Consider the following 23,475-nt stretch of genomic DNA (forward strand, 5'->3'; position numbering starts at 1 on the left):
TAGAGACACTTTATTTCATTTTAATAACTACTTATCCTTTCAGTTAAATACAACTTATTTTTACCTACATATTTCTTCTTAGAGAGGATATTTTTGTGATATGTGCAATCAGATGAAATTGCCAATGCTTGCAGACTTGCAACATTTTATCAGTAGGGGTTTATTGAGAGTTAGAAATGAACTCTAATGCACTATTTTTACTGGAAATAAGCTATAATTTTATATTAAAATCAGTTTACAATTCAAAACGTTAAACTAACTTAATTTTGAAGTAAAATTTTTGATAGTAAACTGTGTTAGCACAAGAAAGTGACGTTAAAAAAATTAAATGTACAAAATGTATTAGAATTTAAAAAAAAGGGTAGTTCTTAATCAATGGTATTAGTTAAATCAACTCGTTTCTCTTGTTTTCACCACTTTCTCCTAGAGAGGATATACTTTTCTATAGAATAAGTGTTTAACATTTTTTTAATTATTTTTTAGAAGTTTCAATTATGTGGTTTATGTAAATATAAAAATTATTATATTTTAAATAAACATGGTTTTTGTTGTTTTTAACATATAATAACCTGTCATCTGTCATTTCTTCTTCTTTTTTAGCTGTCATCTGTCATTTCTTCTTCTGTTTTTGGGCTGTCATCTGTCATTTCTTCTTCTTTTTTTGCTGTCAAGTGTCATTTTGTGAGCAAATAATTTAGTAGAATTTTTGGTAGATTTTATCCTCCATCTAGTAGAATTTAGTAGATTTTATACCTAAATCTAGTAGAAAACGACGTTCGGTCGTTGGCAACTCTGATCATAAGATAACCTAAAAATTTAGTAAAAATTTTGATTGGAAAAAAATGCATCGATAAGGGGGTGAAAAATGGAAATTAGTGGCTTTTTTTGCTGTACTCAACTGTACTGTTTAGTATGCTAGTTTTGGCTATGGCTGGATCTCTTAAACAATTATGTAAGTATTATAAAATCCGTTTTCAATTTTCTTTATGAAACGAATCATTTATGCATGTATTACCTGTAAATATTTTGATTTTTAATTGTAAAGAATAGAAAAATTACCGTTCATTTTAATTTTTTTTAGAATCAGCTGAAAGTGGTCTACAAAAAACCAGATATAACCAAAATAAAGATATAAAAAGTGTATTGGCTAATTGGAAGAAACAACATTGTCCATGCATAATAAGTTATTACTTTATAAACAAATATTAATACCTAGGAATGGAACCTGGATATAATCATCAAGAAGATAGCAGGAATCCCGACAAACAACTTAAATAAGTACAAGAATATTGAGGAAATCCTCCTCGATACTACTGGGCAAACTAGAAGATTGAAGAGGACAAAGCCTTTTGAACTAGTTTGAGTGATAGGTGATAGTGAAAAGCAGAGCATAGTGCGTGATGTGGCTGTGTATGTTAGAATAGTGCATGATCTTGTTAGATTAGATAAGAGACGCTATCGGGTAAGCTCTTCATTTTAAGAAACATTAGTAATTTAGGTTAAATTAAAATTGCTCATTGGTCAGTTATGACCAGATTGCTTTTTTTATGTTTGGCAAAAAGGGCGTAAGTCAGAATTGCACATTGCTAATGTTTTGATGATTTCTGGACCAGCAAAAAACTGTTGTAGACGTAAACTGTATGTACCAATAAAAAGAGCCGATTTTTCTGGTCCAGAAATCATCAAAACATTATCGATGTGCATTTCTGACTTAAGCCCTTTTTCCCAAACATCAGAGAATTGTAATGTACAAATTCTCCTATCTGATTTTTCATGAATTTTGTAGGAGACGAAAAACCATTTTTAGGATCATCTCCTGCTTTCACATGTAAATTTTGACATGTCTTGTAGTAAATAGATAGTTGAATTTACTACAAAACATGTCAAAAAATATATGAAAACAGGAGGTAACCATAAAAAAGTTTTTAGTCTCTCTTACAAAACTCATGAAAAAACAAATCGGAGGTATGTCACATCAGTGACTATATCCAGGGAATGTCTAAAAAATATACTTTGATGTCCCAAGAAGCAAATATAACCTTTATATATATACAGGGTGTAACAAAAATACAGGTCATAAATTTAATCACATATCCTGGGACCAAAAATAGTTTGATTGGACCTAACTTACCTTAGTACAAATGTGCACAAAAGAAAAGTTACAGCCCTTTGAAGTTATATATTAATAGCACCAAGGGCCTTAGAGGCCCATGGCTTGAAAAGTTTGTTTTTTCTTCATTTTCACGTTTCTTTATGTACTGAGATCTTCTCTGGCTTGATATGTGATTTTTCTCCATTCCTTCCTCTTATTCATTTTTCTTTTCTGACCCTGTAACACCATTCTTTCCAAATCTTTTTCGACCTCTTGCTTCCATCTATTTTCCGGTCTTCCTCTTCTCTTTCTTGAAGCTATAGTGTAGTTTAGTACCCTTTTCGGAGTCCTCGTTTTTGGCATCCTTTCAATGTGACCTCGTGATCTAAGTCTCTGTGCCTTTATCACTCATTTGAAGTTACAAAATGAAAAGTGATTTTTTCCAATGTATCGAAAACAATGTGCTTTTGTGCACGTTTCAATTTAATTATTATTGTAGTACCTACCATTTAAACAACGTTTTAAAAACTTTTTTGCCTCTTATTGCTTTTTCGAAAAGTCAATTTTTATCGAAATATTGTGAATATTTGTCAAATCCACCACATATTTGTATATGGTTAAGTACGATTATGGAGACTTGGTAATAATATGCAAACTTATTTATGCTTTACATTTTTAGGTATATTTTGAACCATATTAAAAAAGAAGCCAGACTCGATAAAACGTGCCTTATCGAAAAAATACAAAGAGGCAAAAAAGTTTTGAAAACACTCTGTTTAACTAATGGTACCTCAGTAATAGTTTAATTGGAACATACAACATTTGGGGGGTTTAAAGGAACAAAACCCCCATAAAATTTTTACGTGGACATATTAAAAAAGAAGTCGCAACTCGATAAAAACTGCCTTATCTGAAAAATACTAAGAAACAAAAATATTGAATTTAACTAATGGTACCACAATAATAAAATTGAATTGGAACATACACAAAAGTTTGGGAGGATTTAAGGGATCAAAACCCCCATAAAATTTTTATGGGGTGCACAAATTTCACCATAATTTTTCTTTAAGATATTCCTGCCATAATAATGCCACATGTCACATGTCCATTTTCAATAAAAAATCGCTAATAGTTTTCGATATAATCGAAAAAATCCATTTTCATTTTGTAATTTCAAAGGGCTGTAACTTTTTATGTGCATATTTGTACAAGGTAAGTTAGGTTCATTTGAACTATTTTTGGTCCCAGAATAATGTGATTTAATTTATGACCTGTATTTTTGTTACACCCTGTATATACAGCCCATTACGCACCACCTTAAAAATTGGGCATTTTTGATGTCTCGAATTTCCTAAACCTGTTGTTGCATCTAGGTGATTTTTTTTATAATATTCTAGCCTAGGCCCTAGAATATGTTACCTCCTTATGCTTGTCATGCACAGGGAGCTATACTGTATTATATATTATATCACATTACTATAGAGAGCGATATGATATAATATACATATATTACAGCATGACAAGCTTAAGGAGGTAACCTATAGCCTAGGCTATAATATTATAAAAACATCACTTAGATGGGACAACAGGTTTAGGAAATACGAGACATCAAATATACCCCATATTTAAGGTGGTGCGTTAATTTCTTGGAGAAGTGTATTGTAATTTAATGTAAATACTGTAATATCCAATAATTGTAATTTGATATAAGATGAAATATAAGTTCCTTAAAAAATATATTTTTTATTTCCCACAATACATTCTCCACAGGTCTAAATATCGTCGCTAGACGTCCACCGAATGACCTTCCAGGACGTTAGATGGATGTTCAGCAGCAAGACATTGGACCAAACTGGGACATCCTATGAATGCCCAAATGACGTCCACCGAACGTCCCCTCCGACGTTAGGTGGACCTCCATTGGACGTTTAACAACTTGGCCTTTGGACCAAAATTGGACGTCCTGTTAAGGTCCAATTCACGTCCCCTAGGACGTCCGATTAAGGTCCAATTCACGTCCCCTAGGACGTCCGATTAAGGTCCAATTTACGTCCGATTAAGGTACAATTTACGTCCGCTTAAGGTCCCATTTACGTCCGATTAAAGTCCAATTTACGTCCGATTAAGGTCCAATTTACGTCCGATTAAGGTCTAATTTACGTCCGATTAAGGTCCAATTTACGTCCGATTAAGGTCAAATTTACGTCCTATTAAGGTCCAATTTATGTCCGATTAAGGTCCAATTTAGGTCCGATTAAGGTCCAATTTACGTCCGATTAAGGTCCAATTTACGTCCCCTAGGACGTCCGATTAAGGTCCAATTTATGTCCGATTAAGGTCCAATTTACGTCCGATTAAGGTCCAATTTACGTCCCCTAGGACGTCCGATTAAGGTCCAATTTGCGTCCGATTAAGTTCCAATATACGTCCCCTCGGACCTTAGATGGACGTCCAATGGACGTTCGGTAGCGCGACATTTGGACCAAAATAGGACGTATAAAGGACCTTCCTCGGACGAAAACGGACGTCCAAAGGACGTCCCTAAAGTCCGTGAAGGACGTCCAATGGACGTCCATTGGACGTCCTTGTGCTATTAGGGCAGGGCCTGACGGCATATATCCAGCCCTACTACGGTGGGGACTGGATATTCTTTTGCCGCACCTTGTGGGAATGTTCAGAGCCTCCTTGGCTCTGAGATATATTCCTAGAGAGTGGAGAGAGGTACGTGTGGTCTTCATACCAAAACCAGGTAGGATGGATTACACCCTACCGAAGGCTTTCCGACCAATTAGCCTGACATCTTTTCTCTTGAAAACGATGGAAAGGCTATGCGAGAGGTACATAAGAGATGAAGTTCTGGTTCATAATCCACTTCATCCAAATCAACATGCATATACTTCGGGAAGATCTACCGATTCTGCACTTCATCAAGTAGTGGGAAGAATTGAAAGATCGCTGGATAATAAAGAATCCACCCTAGGTATATTCATAGACATTGAGGGAGCGTTTGATAAAACAACTTTCCCAACCATCACCCAACAGCTCAATGTCAGGAATGTCCCCCTGGCCGTGAGCGAATGGATATTCAGTATGCTGTCAAATAGAGCAATAAGCATAAATGTAGAAGACGTTTTGGTTAGAGGGATGGTTACGAGGGGATGTCCACAAGGGGGGGTGCTATCACCACTCCTCTGGAACATAGTGTTGGATACCCTGGTTTACCAACTCAGCAAGAACGGTTTCTACACAATAGCCTATGCAGACGATATAACCGTCTTGCAAAGCGGTAAGTTTGAGAACACACTATGCGAGAGATTACAAGTTGCTCTCAGACTAATAGAAACATGGTGTAAGGAACACTCACTGTCTATAAATCCAAAAAAGACAGAGATGGTCCTCTTCACCAGAAAAAGAAGGATCACGGGCTTAATACCCCCTAGGATTCTAAACTGCAGTCTGAATTTCTCTGAAGAGGTGAAATACCTTGGTATTACCCTTGACAGGAAGTTAACATGGAACTCTCACTTAGATAGTAGAGCTAAAAGAGCATATATTGCCTATGAACAGTGTCGGCGAACGGTCGGACGCACTTGGGGCCTTTCGCCCAGGGTGGTCGCCTGGATCTACACTACTGTCATTAGGCCAATGCTAACTTACGGAGCCATTGCTTGGGTACCAAATGTGCTACAGGCAACAGCGATCAACAAACTAAACCATCTGCTAAAACACCAACTGCTGCAATGGAGTTGCTCATTGGCATTACCCCTTTAGACATATATGTCAGAGAGGTGGCGCTGATGACGATGATGAGGTTACGCTCAGCGGGTGCAAACCTTGATGTAGGAATGGGACAATTGAGATGTCGTTTCTGGCGGGGTGAGCTGGAGGCACTGCCCCAGCTGCATGCGGGCCATGGATGCGACTCAATTAAACCCACGTTTGTCTTCGACAAACCCTACAAAATCGAAACAAGTCAACATAGGGAGTCAAACGTGGCAAATGCATATTGCATCTACACCGATGGCTCCAAAACGAAAGAAGGCTCAGGATGTGGAATATACTCCAGATCATTGAACCTTAGTATAAAATGGGGCATGGGCAAAAATGCCAGCGTAGTTCAGACTGAACTGGCTGGTATCTCCATAGCTGCAAAAGAGATAATCGGGAAAGGTATAGCCGGCAAAACTGTAATAATCTGCACAGACAGCAGACAAGCGCTACTAACCCTGAACAGACCACGCGTCATATCAGGGCTAGTAATGGAGTGTCATGAATCACTAGCCCAAGCTTCGGATGGTAACAACATCATCCTGAGGTGGGTTAAAGGACACAACAGAAATAAAGGCAACCGCATTGCTGACCAGCTGGCTAGAAGGGCAGCAGGCCTAAGACTCTTAGGACCTTGTGATCTTTTTGGCTTGTCGACTACAACAATCGCGGAAACTGTCAAATGTCACTCCCACACGCAAACCGTAAGAAGATGGGAAGAAGGGCCAGGATGTAGACTTGCCAGGGTAACACTAAGGAACCTTGGGAAGTCAGCATCAGAAAAGTACTTGAGAATGACCAGGAAAAACCTACGCTTGACCGTTGGTTTTTTAACTGGCCATTGTCAACTAAGAAAACCCTCCACACACTGGGGCTAGTAGACACATCTCTATGCAGGAGGTGTGAACGAGATGACGAAACTGTCGAGCATGTCCTATGTGAATGTCCGGAGTTATCGTCAATACGAGAGTATGCGTTCGGCGAGCCTTGGCCTACACCTGCCGATATAGGGGAGATGTCACCAGGTGATTTGTCCACCTTCCTGGAAATGGCAGGATGGATAATGAACTAAGGACGACAACCCCCTGGGAGGATGTACAATGGGTCAATTGTGGCCTAAGTGCTGTGGGACTTGACTCACACTCCCTACTCTACAGAGAGACAGAGTATATGTTGTTTCTTGCATTTGTTCTCATGGATTTGGTTTTAATAATATTGATTTTCAAACCTATTTTATTGACCTCAGTGGAAAGTGTTTCCAATTGGTCAACCACATTTTGGAACCTTTGGGCTAAGAGGCAGATATCATCGACCTATTCTAGATCGCTTAGACATGTGGTTAACGCCCATAGTATACAGCTATGTTAAAAAAAAACGGAGAAAGCACGCATCCCTGTCTGACTCCAGGAAGTCCTTTAAATTAGTCACTTCGCCTCAGAGTACAGTAACTTTATAATCGAAATTATTTTTATGGGCTGTTTCTTAGCTTTAACATTTTCTATGTAACAGCATGAGATAAGCTGTCAAAGTTACGCTCGAAATTGACAAAAACCATATATACCTAGGGGTATTTTTTGAATATCATTAGCACAATATAAGGAAGAAAACTTGGGTACCGGAACAGTAAAATCGGCAATAACACTGTAACCCAAAAACACTGGCATAATTAATACATTAATCTAAATGTACCACTTCACTTTTAACTTCAACTATCTCGAAAAATAATGACTTTATTCACTTTATTGTTACGAATAAAGAGTATGGTTTTTACATAGAAAGTATTGGAGGATCGAAAAATTTCGATAAAATAGCAATTCCGCCAGTGGCGTAGAATTTTGGAAGAGTCAACCATTCACTTTCCCCTGTCGTACGCCTCTGGTAGTAGTCAGAAACGGTCCCTTGTGCCAAGTATGACAAGGATAATAATAGATATGACAAATATTTTTTTATGTAGTAGGTACCTCTCTCTCACTATCTCTTGCCGTTTCCCCATTACTGAGGATCGTGATCTCTTCCAATATTCCTAACAACTTTTTTCAATTGGTTTCTACCTTCAGTTGCTCTAAGAGCTTCGCAGAATGAGTTTCCAGTTGAATTCTTAATTTGGTCGGACCATCTAGTGGTGATAGTCCTCTTGATCTTCTCCCCGGAGCCCGGAACATTTCCAGAGACAATTATTCTCTCCGAGCTGTCGTCACCTTTGCGAACCACGTGACCGAAGTACCGAAGAATTGCACAATTCGTTGCAGACATATTGTGGACAGCTTTTTTTAAACCTCGAGTTGGTTTAGAATGAAGTCGTTTGTCCTATGAGCTGTCCAAGGTATGCGCAGTATTCTTCTCCTGCGCCACATCTCAAAGGCATCAATTTTTTGGCGCTCGCGTGCGCGAATAGTCCAAGTATCTGCCTCGTATGGAAATATTGAGAATACAAAGGCATTCACCAGTCTCATCTTGATATTTTGAGAGATAAATCTGTCTTTCCAATTTTTAGTTAGGCGACTCATCGCACCTTTTGCCATACTAATATACGTCTCCGAACTTCTGCTTCATAGTTACCATCGTTAGTTATACTATTGAGAAATTCACACCGAGAATGCAGTACGGCTAAGATAGGGCAATACATTTCAAATGGGGAATAAACGCATAGCGTTGTCGGTGTTCACCAGTTTTTGATTGCTCTCATCAAGAGCGTCGCACAGGAACTGTTGCAACACTGAATGCGCATTCATATCTTAACTAAGATCTTAACCGTACTGCAAACTGCAATCCCAGTGTGAATTTCACGTTAGACCCAGGATAGACAAAGGATAGACACCTACACCTACGAAAAGGTGTAGTACCTACCATTGTTTAATGATGTTCCTTTTTAAACATTGGTAGTAGCTTAGTAAATAGCTTCTAAATTTTTAAATAATACACCCTGTCCTGTAACTCAGTAAGGAGTCACATTGATTTAAGTGATCTGGGTTAACTTAATATATGAGAGAGCCCAGTTAAAATATTTCCAATTATTATTGAAACACCCTGTAACTCAGATTATTTACGTTTTTTTGAATCTAATTACTCGCAACTTATATTGCTCGAGAGTGTAAGTAAAGTTGCCTATCAACTCAAGTTTTATTATTATTATTTCGCGAATTTATAATCCATGAATCAAATTGTTTATTATTTATAATTAGATAAATTTCTTAGTTTAATATTATTTGGCCTGCTTTAATACAATAAAAATTAAATTTCGTTAATTTTACCGCACCTCACCTATCACGCCTTCTGTCAATCCATAAATGTCATGAACAACTGTCATTTTTGTTTGTATAAAAAAATCAAAGCAAAAGGGTGTTTTTAATTCACACTTAATGAATAAATTTGTAATTTATTTCTATAATATTAACTTTTTATAACATATTGTTAAGTTAATTACTGAATCTGTAGGTAAATATTGTTAAAATTTCCACCATTTGACATTGTTAACTACGTAAACATAAGATTTTCTAGGTAAAATAGGTGAATCATATAACTATTTAAAAAAAATGTCTAGCACAAGTGTTGAAAATATAGGCGCAGACTTTCAAGTAAGTATTTAAAACAACAATGATTTAGTTCTTTATCGTCGTTAACAAATTTTTGTCTTAGGAATATGATGGATCAGGCAATATGTGTTTGGAGTTGGCATTAGAAGGTGAACGTCTGTGCAAAGCAGGAGATTGTAAAGCAGGAGTGGCCTTTTTCCAAGCTGCTATTCAAGCTGGCACAGACGATTTGAGAACCCTTAGTGCCATTTACAGTCAGCTGGGAAATGCCTATTTTTATTTGGGGGACTATGGAAAGGCTATGCAGTATCATAAACACGACCTAACTTTAGCAAGGTTTGATTCTTTTCTTTTATTAATAACAGTAAAGTCACTGTGTTTTAAAGGCTTGAAGAAGTGGCACTAACAATAATGAATTAAGTAGTTGTTTCATTTTATCTTTGCCCAAACGTCATGATTCTTTTCAGAAAAGTTAAATCAAAACATTAAGTGAAAGGTATGTCGAAGTGTAATATCATTGATACATACTGTCAATGTAATAATAAGGAAATGGCTATTATCCCGTGGACATATTTTATAAAGTTAATTTATTGAAGTGTTTAATCTTTTTCGCTATTGAGGAGATTAATGGACTCAGCATTAAACAGCTTGAACATTATACTGTCTATTACTAAACTGTATTCATTTTACAGATTCTTAACTGTAAACAAACGCACATGGAAGCTAAACAGGGTCGTACTGAACTTCTGATTAATTTAATTTGTCAATGCTTATTTCTTTATTTGTTTAGTCTCATGTTTTTAATTTTTGTAATACTTTATGATAATTATACAGCGCTCCTTGCATTGACAATTCTTATGTAATTTGTACAGGTGTGGAGTGCAATGTTAATTATCAATGCAATGTGTATTATCTATTATGATAAATAAATAAATATCTATCTATCTAGGTGTATCATATATTTTACCGTGAGCGAATGGACTATTATGAAACTGCATTCTGTGTATTTTTCATGTCCAGAAAAGGAAATAAAACTTTTTGAAACATCAATAAATTAAAATTTTGGGTTTTCTTACCTTTATAAAAGTGATTACCACAAGCTATTTTTACTTTTGAACAATAAATACTTTGTTTGTATATTAAAAGTTCATTAAGCAGATTACACACTATAAAACTTAAAAAAAAACTATAAAACACAACCAGTATTAATTAATAACTCGACAATAACTACTGTAAAATAATATTATCTTAAAGACCAACACCTCACATACGATTTGAATTTGCGGACTGTCAAGTTTGGACCTGTAAAATGAGAATCCGCCTCGTTTAGTGCAATAAATTACATTTAATAGCCTCTTGACGAATGAGAGGGCGAATAGTAACACGTGCGTTTGCTTATAGTTGGGAATTTGCTATATGAATACACTTTAGTATAGTGATAAATATAGAACGGTAATAAATAGTGATATGAGTCGAGAATATTTCCAAGCTAATATTCGCGAACATTGTAAAGTTTTCGAGAATATTCGCCTATAGAAAATGGAAATATTCCTCTGACCGCGAATATTCCCAGAAACTTTCAACGGGAAATTTTCGAGAATATTTCCGAGAACATTCAAGAATGTTTCCGAGAACTTTCCATAATATTTCCGAGAACTTTTGAGAATATTTCCAAGAGCCTTTTAGACATAAGAGTCAGTGACGTAATTTGAATTTACATGGAAGAAGCGCTGTTTAATTCACACAGCCGGCTATCCTATAGGGAGCGTTCAAGTATTACATAACACGATTTTTGACCCCCTCCACCCATACGTAACGCACTGTAATGGGCGTTTTACTATTACATAATGCAATTTTTAAAGATTTTTAACCCAAAACCTGCTATACGTAATACTTGAACGATCCCATACCACTGCCAAGTATAAAAGGAACATTGTTTTGAAAATTACCTTCATTATTTTTTTACTAAAAATACCTAAAGCTATACTAAAATCATAATAAAGGTGCACTAGAAATAAACAAACCAATACATGTTGAATGTTACAGGAAGTACTCACGAATCATGATTTACAATGTATACACTTTGCAAATCATGATTTGGGATTTACAATGTATACAGTAAGAGCACACATACAACGCTAGGTACCTAATTAATATGCTTATGGGCTAATCCAGTCCGTTCTCAGATGTGACTTTCATCCCTGTCATGTTACTGTCAAGAAACTATTCAAAATAATTGTTTTTCGATACAAAAAATACATTAGTTAATAGTATTATTACCCTGTTTTAAAATAACGTTATTCAAACACCAAGAATAGTACAATACTTTAAAACTTTTACAACTTTTAACAAAATGACAACTGTAAACATCAAAATTAGATCAGCTGTATTTAATACAGCTGATCTATTATTTGTCAACTTTCTATGTTAATATGTGTAATATTCAGTTTATATACATTTTCTGACGTTCTAAACGTCACTTGACATAAAAATAAATATTGCAACAAGTGAAGGGTCCAGGACTGTAATAGCTCAATGTTCCTATGTGTCTAGTATGGTAGTTCTTACTGTATACATCATACATATACCTCGCACCAATTCACTGTTGATAACTCTACCTTTGAAGTGGTGGACAAATTCACATACAGTCGGAAAAATGAAAGAATACCCATGAACGAACATATAAAACACGCTGTATTTTCCTGTCACCGTGTCACAAAGAAAATTGCCCAGAGCAAGTACATGTAATAATAATTATTGGAAAAATGAAAGTATACCCATGAACGAACATATAAAACATGCTGTATTTTCCTGTCACTGTGTCACAAAGAAAATTGCCGAGCACAAGTACATGTAATAATAATTATTACATGTACTTGAACTGGCCAATTTTTTGTATGACACGGTGACAGAAAAATACAGCGTGTTTTATATGTTCGCTCATGGGTATTCTTTCATTTTTCCTACTGTACTTAGGCTCCCTGATCACCAAGGAGAACATCATGACAGAAGAAATCAAGCGAAGGATAATCCTAGCGAACAAATGCTATTTTGGACTGAGTAGACATATGAGAAGCAGAAACGTAAGCCAAAAAACAAAAATAACCATATACATTACCCTTATACAACCAGTGTTGACATATGGATCAGAGACATGGACCATCTCCAAGGCAGATGAAATCCTTCTGCTTATATTTGAACGAAGGATCCTGAGAGGAATATTCAGTGGCATCTGTGAAAATGGTATTTGGAGGAGGAGGTACAACTATGAGGTATACCACAGATATAAACATATATTTGGTGGTAAAGACGTAGTATCTCTTATAAGAATAGGGAGATTAAGATGGGCAGGACATCTAGCAAGATCACAGCATAACAACCCTCCTAGAAGAATCCTTATGTCACAACCTGTGGGAAGTAGAAATAGGGGTAGGCCAAAACTTAGATGGAAGGATGGTGTAGATGAGGATGGGAGAAAAATAGGCACAGCAAACTGGCAACGGTTGGCAATGGATAGGATTGACTGGCGTAATAGACTTGAATAGGTCGAAGCTATTTCATAGGGCTGCAGCACCATTAATGATGTTGATGATCTAAAGAAGAAATGGTTGGAAGCAGTAAACCAAGATTTGTCAAAAATAGGTGTGATCGACTGGAGATAGAAAGCAGGGGAGGGGAAAAATGGAGGGAAATAACCAATTTTTTGAGAAAGACAAAAAAATGTATCTGCAATATTTTGCCAGAAATTTCCTTTTTAAATACCATCCTTCACTGGAGTGTAAGTAGAGCACTTAAATGCCTTTTGCTTCTGCTACTCAAAAATAACAAGAGATAACATAGGGCTCAACAATCACATCACATTAGCTCAAGAAACAAATAACACTACTAACGTGAAATTCACACTGGAATTGCAGTACGGTTAAGATAGGAATGTGCATTTAGTGTATCCACAGTTCCTGTGCGACGCTCTTGAGAGAGCAATCAACAATTGGTGAAGACCGACAACCCTGTGCGCTTATTCCCCATTAGAAATGTATTGCCCTATCTTAGCCGTACTGCATTCTCGGTGTGAATTTCTCAATAGACTGAGTATGGATAGGTATTAGGAAGGTATTACATTTTCAAATTGGCATGAATAAAATTTTTGTATTGTTTTTGTACCCCCAAACTCAAATGATCATGAAATGATGCTAAAACTCAATCTCAAGTGTACTTTTTAACACAGCGGTTTAAAAAAAATTTTATTTGCACCATAAAGTTATTGTATATTTGTATTACTTATCGTATTCTTCTTATCTTTATTTCTTGGCTTAAGGACCATGGGAGACAAACTAGGAGAAGCCAAATCTTCTGGTAACTTAGGTAACACCTTGAAAGTGATGGGTAGATTTGACGAAGCTGTTGTTTGCTGCAAGAGACATCTGGAACTATCAAGGGAACTAGGAGACAAACTAAGTGAAGGTAGAGCTTTGTACAATTTGGGAAATGTGTATCACGCAAAAGGAAAGCATATAGGTAGAGTTGGCAACAAGGATCCTGGTGATTTTCCTGAAGATGTCAAAGGATGTTTACTCCAAGCTGTAACATATTATGAGTAAGTTTTTGGGAAAACATTTTTGGAAATTATTATGGTTTTAAGTTTATTTTTCGGGTGTAAGTACAATGATATTATACAAAAAGATATGTTGCATCGCAGATTTAAAATGTGTTTATTTCAAAAACGGTTGAGTTTTGCGGGAGAATGTAGTATACCCTTTTTAAGTAAAAATATTAATAGAATAAAAGTTTTGATTCAAAAATGTATGTAGAGTGGGGGATAAAAAAATTGAATGTATTAAATGAACATGTGAAAGACATATGTTGCGCACTCTGGGTAATTCATAATTTTTGGTGGCGAATTTAGATTTCTCGTCTAGAAAATCCCCCGCTTACCAAATTTCGTGTTATTATCCCATGCCTGTCAGAAGTATTCGAGAATAAATAAAATAAAAGTTTGACTTTGACACCCTGTATTTCAGTTATTAAAATCGATCTAAGTTATAGTCGGAGAGATAGAAGCGGATTTTGTGAGTGATAAGTAATATAGAAAAACTATACGGGGATATGTTGAATTAGTTGTGTACATGACTTTCACCAACGGCCGGAAACCAGAGTTGGGGCCGAGGGTAGTTATAAGGGGTCAAAGTCGCGGATTTTATTATTTTTTTTATGACGCTCATGATCGAGATAGTGCACCAAAATTTGGGAATAAGTAGGTCATGACGTAACTAAGTAAAATCTCTAGGGGCGGAATGCTGTAGGGTAGGGGTGAATATAAAAAATATAAAGGGTTTTTTGCGCTGTTCGTGATTGAGAGAGTGCACCAAAATTTGGGAATAAGTAGGTCATGACGTAACTAAGTAAAATCTCCAGGGGTGGCACGCTGCGTGGCCAACAAAGGGGTGGGGCAGGGGTGAATACAAAAAATATAAGGGGGTTTTGCGACGTTGGTGATTAAGAGAGTGTACCAAAATTTGGGAATAAGTAGACCATGACATAACTAAGTAAAATCCTTAGAGCCGGAAACCAGAGTTGGGCATGAGGGTAGTTATAAGGGGTCAAAATCACCGTTTTTATTATTTTTTTTTGTGACGCTCTTGATCGAGATAGTGCACCAAAATTGGGAATAAGTAGGTCATGAGGTAACTAAGTACAATCTCCAGGGGTGGAACGCTGCGTGGCCGATAAAGGGGTGGGGGTAGGTGTGAATATAAAAAATATAAGGGGTTTTTTGCGACGTGCTAGATTGAGATCACCATTGATGCACCAAAATTTGGAAACAAGTAGACCATGACTTAGCTAAGTAAAATCCCCAGAGCCGGAAACCAGAGTTGGGGATGAGGGTAGTTTTAAGGGGTCAAAGTCGCAGTGTGTATTATTTTTTTTGTGACCCGGCACAACATTTGTCCCCCACGCAGCGTTCCGCCCCTGTAGATTTTACTTAGTAATGTCATGATCTACTTATTCCCAAATTTTGGTGCCCTATCTCGATCACGAACTGCAAAAAAACCCCCATATATTTTTATACTCACCCCTGCCTACCACCCCTTTGTACCCCAAGCAGCGTTCCGCCCCTGAAGATTTTACTTAGTTACGTCATGACCTACTTACTTCCAAATTTTGGTGCACTATCTCCATCATGAGCGCCACAAAAAAAAATAAAAAAACAGCGACTTTTACCCCTTATAACTACCCTCGTCTGCCACTCTGGTTTCCGCCTCTGGGGATATTACTTAGTTATGTCATGGTTTACTTATTCCCAAATTTTGGTGCACTATCTCAATCACGAACGTCGCAAAAAACCCCTTACATTTTTTTATATTCACCCCTGCCCCACCCCTTTGTCGACCACGCAGCGTTCCACTCCTGGAGATTTTACTTAGTTACATCCTGACCTACTTATTCCCAAATTTTGGCGCGGTATCTCGATCATGAGCGTGACAAAAAAAAAATAATAAAAAACGGAACTTTGACCCCTTATAACTACCTTCCTTCCCCACCCTGGTTTCCGGCTCTGGGGATTTAAATTATTTATGTCATGGTCTACTTATTCCCAAATTTTGGTGCCCTATCTCGATCACGAATGGCAAAAAAAACCCCATATATTTTTATACTCACCCCTGCCTACCACCCCTTTGTACCCCAAGCAGCGTTCCGCCCCTGAAGATTTTACTTAGTTACGTCATAACCTACTTACTTCCAAATTTTGGTGCACTATCTCCATCATGAGCGCCACAAAAAAAAATAATAAAAACAGCGACTTTTACCCCTTATAACTACCCTCGTCTGCCACTCTGGTTTCCGCCTCTGGGGATATTACTTAGTTATGTCATGGTCTACTTATTCCCAAATTTTGGTGTACTATCTCAATCACGAACGTCGCAAAAACCCCTTACATTTTTTTTATATCCACCCCTGCCCCACCCCTTTGTCGACCACGCAGCGTTCCATTCCTGGAGATTTTACTTAGTTACATCCTGACCTACTTATTCCCAAATTTTGGCGCGCTATCTCGATGATGAGCGTGACAAAAAAAAATAATAAAAAACGGAACTTTGACCCCTTATAACTACCTTCCTTCCCCACTCTGGTTTCCGGCTCTGGGGATTTCAATTATTTATATCATGGTCTACTTATACCCAAATTTTGGTGCACTATCTCAATCACGAACGTCGCAAAAAACCCCTCATATATTTTATATTCACCCCTACCCCCACCCCTTTGTCGGCCACGCAGCGTTGAGCCCCTAGAGATTTTACTTAGGTACGTCATGACCTACTTATTCCCAAATTTTGATGCACTATCTCTATCATGAGCGTCATAAAAAAAATAATAAAATCCGCGACTTTGACCCCTTATAACTACCCTCGGCCCCAACTCTGGTTTCCGGCCGTTGGTGAAAGTCATGTACACAACTAATTGAACATATCCCCGTATAGTTTTTCCATATTACTTATCACGCACAAAATCCGCTCCCAGCTCTTAGACTATTAGTTCAATAGTAAGTAGTAAAATTCAATTATCATTATTTTATTTCTGTGCGACTTTGCTCCAAAATGAATCGTTTTAAAGTTATAAGCAAGGAAAGTAATAAAAATAGCAAGGAAAAAATAAATTGATAAGTTTTCATAGTATGTTTCATAAAAAAATATCTAGTGTACGTGTTATATAACAAAATTACTCTCATTACTTCTAATCTATTCTGCATCCTGACTCTGCATTAATACAATGTCAGTTATGCATTTAGGTAGGGTGATATACGGGACAGCTCAATTAAAACCGTCCACTTGAAATATCTTCTGTAATAGTAATTTACGTAACAAGTTCCGAAAGTGATATTTTACGAGACGAGTAGGAAGTTTCCAGGGCGAGCCGTAGGCGAGTCCTGAAATCCTGTGAGTCTCGTAAAATCACTTTTGGATCGTGTTACGTAAAATATTACGTAATTATTACGTATTATTACGTGTTACGTTATACAATATTTTTTCTGCAGCCGTTTTGTATGTTAAAAAGAATATATGTATAAACTTTACTTATGAACTTTTATTAAACACTTTGAACTCCTCTTAGTCCTGTCGCCAGGGGGGGTACAACGGCCTCCTTAATTCAGATGGACTTACCCAAGTTTTTTTTATGTATTTTGACCCGTAGAACACGAATTTTTTGGGTAACAGTTGATCCGGATGTCGATAAGATTGTTATAAACAAAGAACTTGAGGAATTACATAGCAGCGATTTTTCGCAAAACAAAATATTTTTTTGTATTTTTTGGGTGATTCTCAGCAAAAAATGATCTTACAAGTTTTTTCGTAGGACGCGTAGTTTTCGAGATAAACGCGGTTAAACTTTCAAAAAATCGAAAAAGTGCAATTTTTGAACCGGAATAACTTTTGATTAAAAAATAAAATAGCAATTCTGATTACTGCATTTGAAAGATCAAGTCAAGTTCCATCGGTTTTGATTGTTTGCATTGCTAAAAAATAAGTTTTTATTTGTTAAATAAAGGTATAAACACATAGTGTTTCCCGGGCCCTATGCATGCGTTTTAATGGACGTAATGTACGTAGAAATTCTGTATGCGCGCCTACTCGTTCGATTTCAAATTAGAAATGCATTGAAAACATCATTCAATCACTATGTGTTGATAGCTTTGTTTAACAATAAAAAAATTAATTTCTAGCAATGAAAATAATCAAAACCGATAGAATTTTATTTGAACTTTCAAATGCGGTAAGCATAATTGCTATTTTATTTTTCAATCAAAAGTTATTCGGGTTCAAAAATTGCAATTTTTCGATTTTTTGAAAGTTCAACCCCGTTTATGCCGAAAACTATGCATCCTACCAAAAAACTTGTAAAATAATTGTTTGCTTGGAATGACCGAAAGAATACAAAAACATGTTTTGTTTTGCGAAAAATCGCTGTTATGTGATTCCTCAAGTTCTTTGTTTATAACAATCTTATCGACATCAGGATCGACTGTTACCCAAAAAATTCGTGTTCTACGGGTCAAAATACATAAAGAAAACTTGGGTAAGTCCATCTGAATTAAGGAGGCCGTTGTACCCCTACTGGCGACAGGACTATCTGTGGCTCAGTGGTAAGAGCGCCTACCTTTGGATCGAAAGGTCCGAATGGTCGTGAGTTCGAATCTCACCAGGGTCAGAAATTTTTCGTTTATTATAAATTAATAAATGAAAATGGTTTCTGTCCTTGTGGGATCGGTACTCACCGGAGGGACCGCAGACGTTCGGATACAATTAGCGTCTCTTTGCAAAGACAATGACGTCGACTTTGCAAAGTAACAAGACACTTACTCAACACACACACACACACTACACATTACTCCCCTGAGTTAGTGATAAGTTATAGTCTAAAAAATCATTATGAAATTGACTAGCCAGTTGGTTGTGAAAACCAGTGCCAATAAAACACTAAACACACACATTAAACACTTTAATTATGACAAATGTTGTCATAATAAAATACAAAGTTGATGTTATTGTCAAAGCCGTTACCTAGCTGCCCAAAATCGCCCCGAAAGTAAAAAAAGCGTCCGGAAAGTGAAAAAATTAGTCCCGAGTTGTGTAAAATGGTACTTTCGATTTAATAAATCATACCGAAAGTTTTATTTTCGGGACGGCTGCAGAAAAAATTTATTATTCTAATTGGGAAATAAGCCAAATTTTACTTGGAAAATGATTTTATTGACATTTTGACTTCCATTTCGGACGTCGTTATCAAAATACAAAATATTAATAAATTATACAAAAATGTCGTTGCTTAGTAAAAAAAATCTTAATAATTTAATTTAATCTGACTCATTCATATCGGTAATTCAGACATATATTATACATTTTAAAGTGGAAGACTTTAAAATGATATCGCCAATATTTATGAGTTGCGTTCCTGGGACGGCTTTATTGAAAGATAGTCCATTCGATTACATGAAATCAACTTTAACTCAAGAATATCCGTCACAAAAAAAATCATAGCATGTGATCTGTCTTTAAAAAGACATCCGCATGCAATGGTGACACTAAAATTCTCGAGTTAGTGATTCCGTAGTAAATCACGAGGAGAAACCAGGAAAAAACCTCGTGATACTATCCCGACATTGTAAATATTTGATTTTACATTCAGTTTACTTTCAAAACTAACACCAAATTCGAATTTTATGTGTATGTTATTTTAAATTATAAATAATATTAATAATACATAGATATATAAATAATATGTACTAAAATATAAATTATGTAATATCCTCGATATGTATGACTTACTAACCGTGGTATTTTCTTTCTATTGACTTCCTGTTTTAGTATGGGTAAATATTATACATATTAAAGACGATAATATGTTGTGTTTATCAAGAAAAGATGTTAATCTGATTTTAAGACATTTTTCAAAGATTTTTGTTAAAGTAGTAATTAATGAAATTGGTCTGTAGTTTGACAAACTTAGTTTATCTCCTTTCTTGTGTATAGGAATTACTACCGTTTCTTTAAATTTGTCTGGGCATTCACCAGTTTTAAATATTAAATTTATTAGATCCATCAACGGTTTGGTGATTTGTTTATCTATAGTTCTTATTGTTTCTGTTCTAATGTTGTCAATACCGGGTGATTTATTCGTTTTAAGTGTTTTAATAATTCCCTCAATTTCGCTTTCCGAGACCGGTTTTAAATACATAGAATGCATTACGTTGTTATATTTAGGGAGATACCATGTCGGTGGTATTATTTTTTTAGCATAAGATTCTCCAATTTCTGTAAAATAACGAGCAAAAGAATTAGAGATAGCTCCACTATCTGTTACAGTAGTTCCTTCTTGTGTAATTATTTCTGTAATATTTTTTTCAGTTTCTTTACCTGTCAAAGTTTTAACAATATTCCACAAGTTTTTGGAAACATTCTTGTTTTTGTCAATCTCATTTCTAAAGTAATTTTTCTTAGCATTTTTTATTAATATATTCAGGTGTTTTCTATAATTTAAATACTCATTTTTTTTATTAACGTTGTCAAGATCTTTGACATGTTTACGATACAAAATGATGCGAACTTTGAGAAAAAAACACAGTTTGATTCGTACACCCGGTATAGAATGACAGTTTGACTGTCTAGCAACAATATTATTACAGCGATATTGTCAATGAATAAGGCTATAACGTGGTAAAAGATCACTTAAATCGGACAACAGGTTTAGGAAATTCGAAACATCAAAAATGACCAAATTAGTGGATCGATTTTTTTGCACCGCAGTGTATGTCTGAATTGCCGATATGAATGAGTCAGATTAAATTAAATTATTAAAAGAATTTTTTACTAAGCAACATTTTTGTTTAATTTATTAATATTTTGTATTTTGATAACTACATCCGAGGTGGAAATACAAAAAACAATAAAATCATTTTTCAACTTAAATTGTGGCTTATTCCCCATGTAGAATAGTACATTACATAAATGCCACAAAGGAATAGCTTCAGAACAATATCTTGTATATAATAATCATATATCGAGGCTTCGAAACGCCAAAATTTTTCTTTCAACTGAGACATATTTTGGTTGAAAGTTGACGCAGGGTCTACGGTGTACTGAAATTTTTTGTCCTACTATACAATGAATGTAAAAAAAACCTCTGGATGTGTTGGAGAAATAAGTTGAAAAAGACTTGAAATACATAGTAAACAAATAATAAATTTACTGGATCTGTGTTTATTGTTGAGTACTATATATTACATCGCAGTGCGTACATTGGGAACTGTATAGATTAAAATAACTGTATAAATTAAAAGTTATTCTAACGACATCTATCGGAGGCTAGATTAATATCAAACCGTCCTCGTATATACGTACGTCATTTTATATATGCTTCTTTTCATGAGCATTTTTCAGTGCGTCACAAATGATAGAAAAAAAGGTAAGTCCGTGATAATATACATTTATAACATGAAGTTTTAGTTCAATCTGACAGTTGTCACATTTTATTTGCAATTTGGCATAAAAACAAATCAATTGTGTTTATTGCCTTTATAAAATAGTGTTTTCTTTGATTTGTATAGTCTTGTATATAAATTATACAGATTATATTCGTAGATATATTATATAATTCGTAAATATTTTTTTCGATTATAGCGCCATCTATCGACAACTAGAATAAATGTTATAAATGTCTGTAATCACAGACGTGCCTTTTTTCTGTCACATACAATTTAATGCTTTAGAAAGAAATCTAAAAACTGTGACGCACTGAAAGATGTATATGAGAAAAAGAATACATAAATACTTAATTTCAGAGAGAATCTAACATTAATGCAAGATCTAGGCGACATAGCGGCACAAGGACGTGCTTGTGGAAACTTGGGCAATACGTTTTATCTACTAGGTGATTTCGCCCAGGCGATTCGGTACCACGAAGAACGTCTATCGATAGCTAGACAATTCGGAGACAAAGCTGCCGAGAGAAGAGCACATAGCAACTTGGGAAATTCACATATATTTATGGGACAATTCGAAGAAGCTGCTCACCACTACAAGTAAGACTTTCTATTTTTTTACTAGAAGTAATCATTTTTCTTTTTAGTAATCAGTAAAGAATAAGAGTGAAGATTAAATGTTTAAACAGTTAATTGTATTCCTTCATTATCATCATTGGCTCCACAACCCATGGTGGGTCTTGTCCTGTTCCAGAATTAGCTTCCATTCCATCCTATCCTTTGTCTTGGTTTTCCAATTTCATACTCGTTAACATTTGTAAGTCGTCTATATAAATGTGTTTGGACGGCTCCATCTCGTTCATTCTCTCTAAGTGGCCTAGCCACCGGAGCCTGTTTATTTTGATGGATCTACAAATAATAGGTTCACTATAAAGGCCGTAAAGCTCAAAATTATAGCGTCTACGCCAGGGGTGGGCAAAAGCCGGCCCGCGGGCCGGATCTGGCCCTTTGGCTTACTTTATCCGGCCCATTGAGAAATCCCGCAAGCAATTTTTTTAAGAGCGTAGGCGCAATGCAGATATTTCACGTTGAAAAAGACAGAGAAGCGTTTAAAAAAGTGATCGCCAACCTTCGTTAGTAGAAGAAGGCGCAATGCTTTTTAAATGCATTCATTTTTTTCAAATCCTGAGAAAACTAATAAATATTTTTGAAAAATTTAAACGCAGAATGAAAGATTACGTTATTACCGAGGGTAGAAAGTCCCTGAAAACTTCTATAACATTTATCACAGAGGTGAAAAAAAAATAGGAAATTTAGTATGATTTTTAATTTCATATATATCATTCAAAGAAACTTTTTGTTTATTCTAAGGGACTTCAGGCCCTCGGTAATAATGTAATTTTTCAAAAATATTTATTAGTTTTCTCAGGATTAGAAAAAATGAATGCATTTAAAAAGCATTGGTCCAAAATTTTGCGCCTACGCTCTTAATCCCTTTTATGTGATTTTGCTGAAATCAACAGTATTAGTGTTCGTATAAATCTATCTTCTGCTTTTCTTAAAAGCGTCTGTGTGTTTAACCCGGTCCAGTTGCGAATATTTTTTGGCCAGGGTATTTGTCGTCTATCAGGATTCCTTTTTTTTGGTTTTACCCTTCATAATCAGCTGCTACAACAACTTACTTCATTTACTTTCATTTCTACAGTTGAGTCCGCGAGTCTTTACCCGTGCGTCATTAATACCTGGCGAGATAAAACACATACTTTTCATCTAGCATCATTCTCTTCCACGCATGAAACTCATGACAAACCAGCTGCCGTTTGTTATTAAGTTAAAACCAATGTTATTTTTGTGAACCATCTAGACTCAGTGCATTGAAAAGAGATAGGTACAAAAAAAGACAATTCGGTATGTTTTCATATTTTAAGCACAATTTGTTTGACGTTTCTGCTTTGTTTACTTTTTGGGGCTGTCAGTCAGTTGAATTTTTTGCGGTTTTTGTCGAATTTTTGCGTTTTGAAGTTTCCTTATTATACACAAACAGTTGTTTTCACAACTAATTTTATATTGGACTTTCAAATTTCAAGGTAATAATTATATTTATGCAA

At 35.7% G+C, this 23,475-nt stretch overlaps 1 protein-coding gene across 2 annotated transcripts in view; it reads left to right on the forward strand.

The window, feature by feature from the left end:
- Window positions 1-9,168: 9,168 nt before the first annotated feature.
- Window positions 9,169-23,475, forward strand: part of LOC114341849 (G-protein-signaling modulator 2) — a 57,132-nt gene continuing 42,825 nt past the window's right edge. For both annotated transcript variants that reach the window (XM_028292660.2, XM_028292666.2), the window contains exons 1-4: window positions 9,169-9,435; window positions 9,497-9,729; window positions 13,709-13,987; window positions 21,728-21,967. In XM_028292660.2, the coding sequence (XP_028148461.1) occupies window positions 9,394-9,435; window positions 9,497-9,729; window positions 13,709-13,987; window positions 21,728-21,967 (794 nt within the window). In that variant the 5' untranslated portion in view covers window positions 9,169-9,393. The remainder of the gene's footprint in view (window positions 9,436-9,496; window positions 9,730-13,708; window positions 13,988-21,727; window positions 21,968-23,475) is intronic.

The sequence above is a fragment of the Diabrotica virgifera genome, chromosome 8 (genome assembly GCF_917563875.1).
Source record: "Diabrotica virgifera virgifera chromosome 8, PGI_DIABVI_V3a".
NCBI classification, from domain to species: domain Eukaryota; kingdom Metazoa; phylum Arthropoda; class Insecta; order Coleoptera; family Chrysomelidae; genus Diabrotica; species Diabrotica virgifera.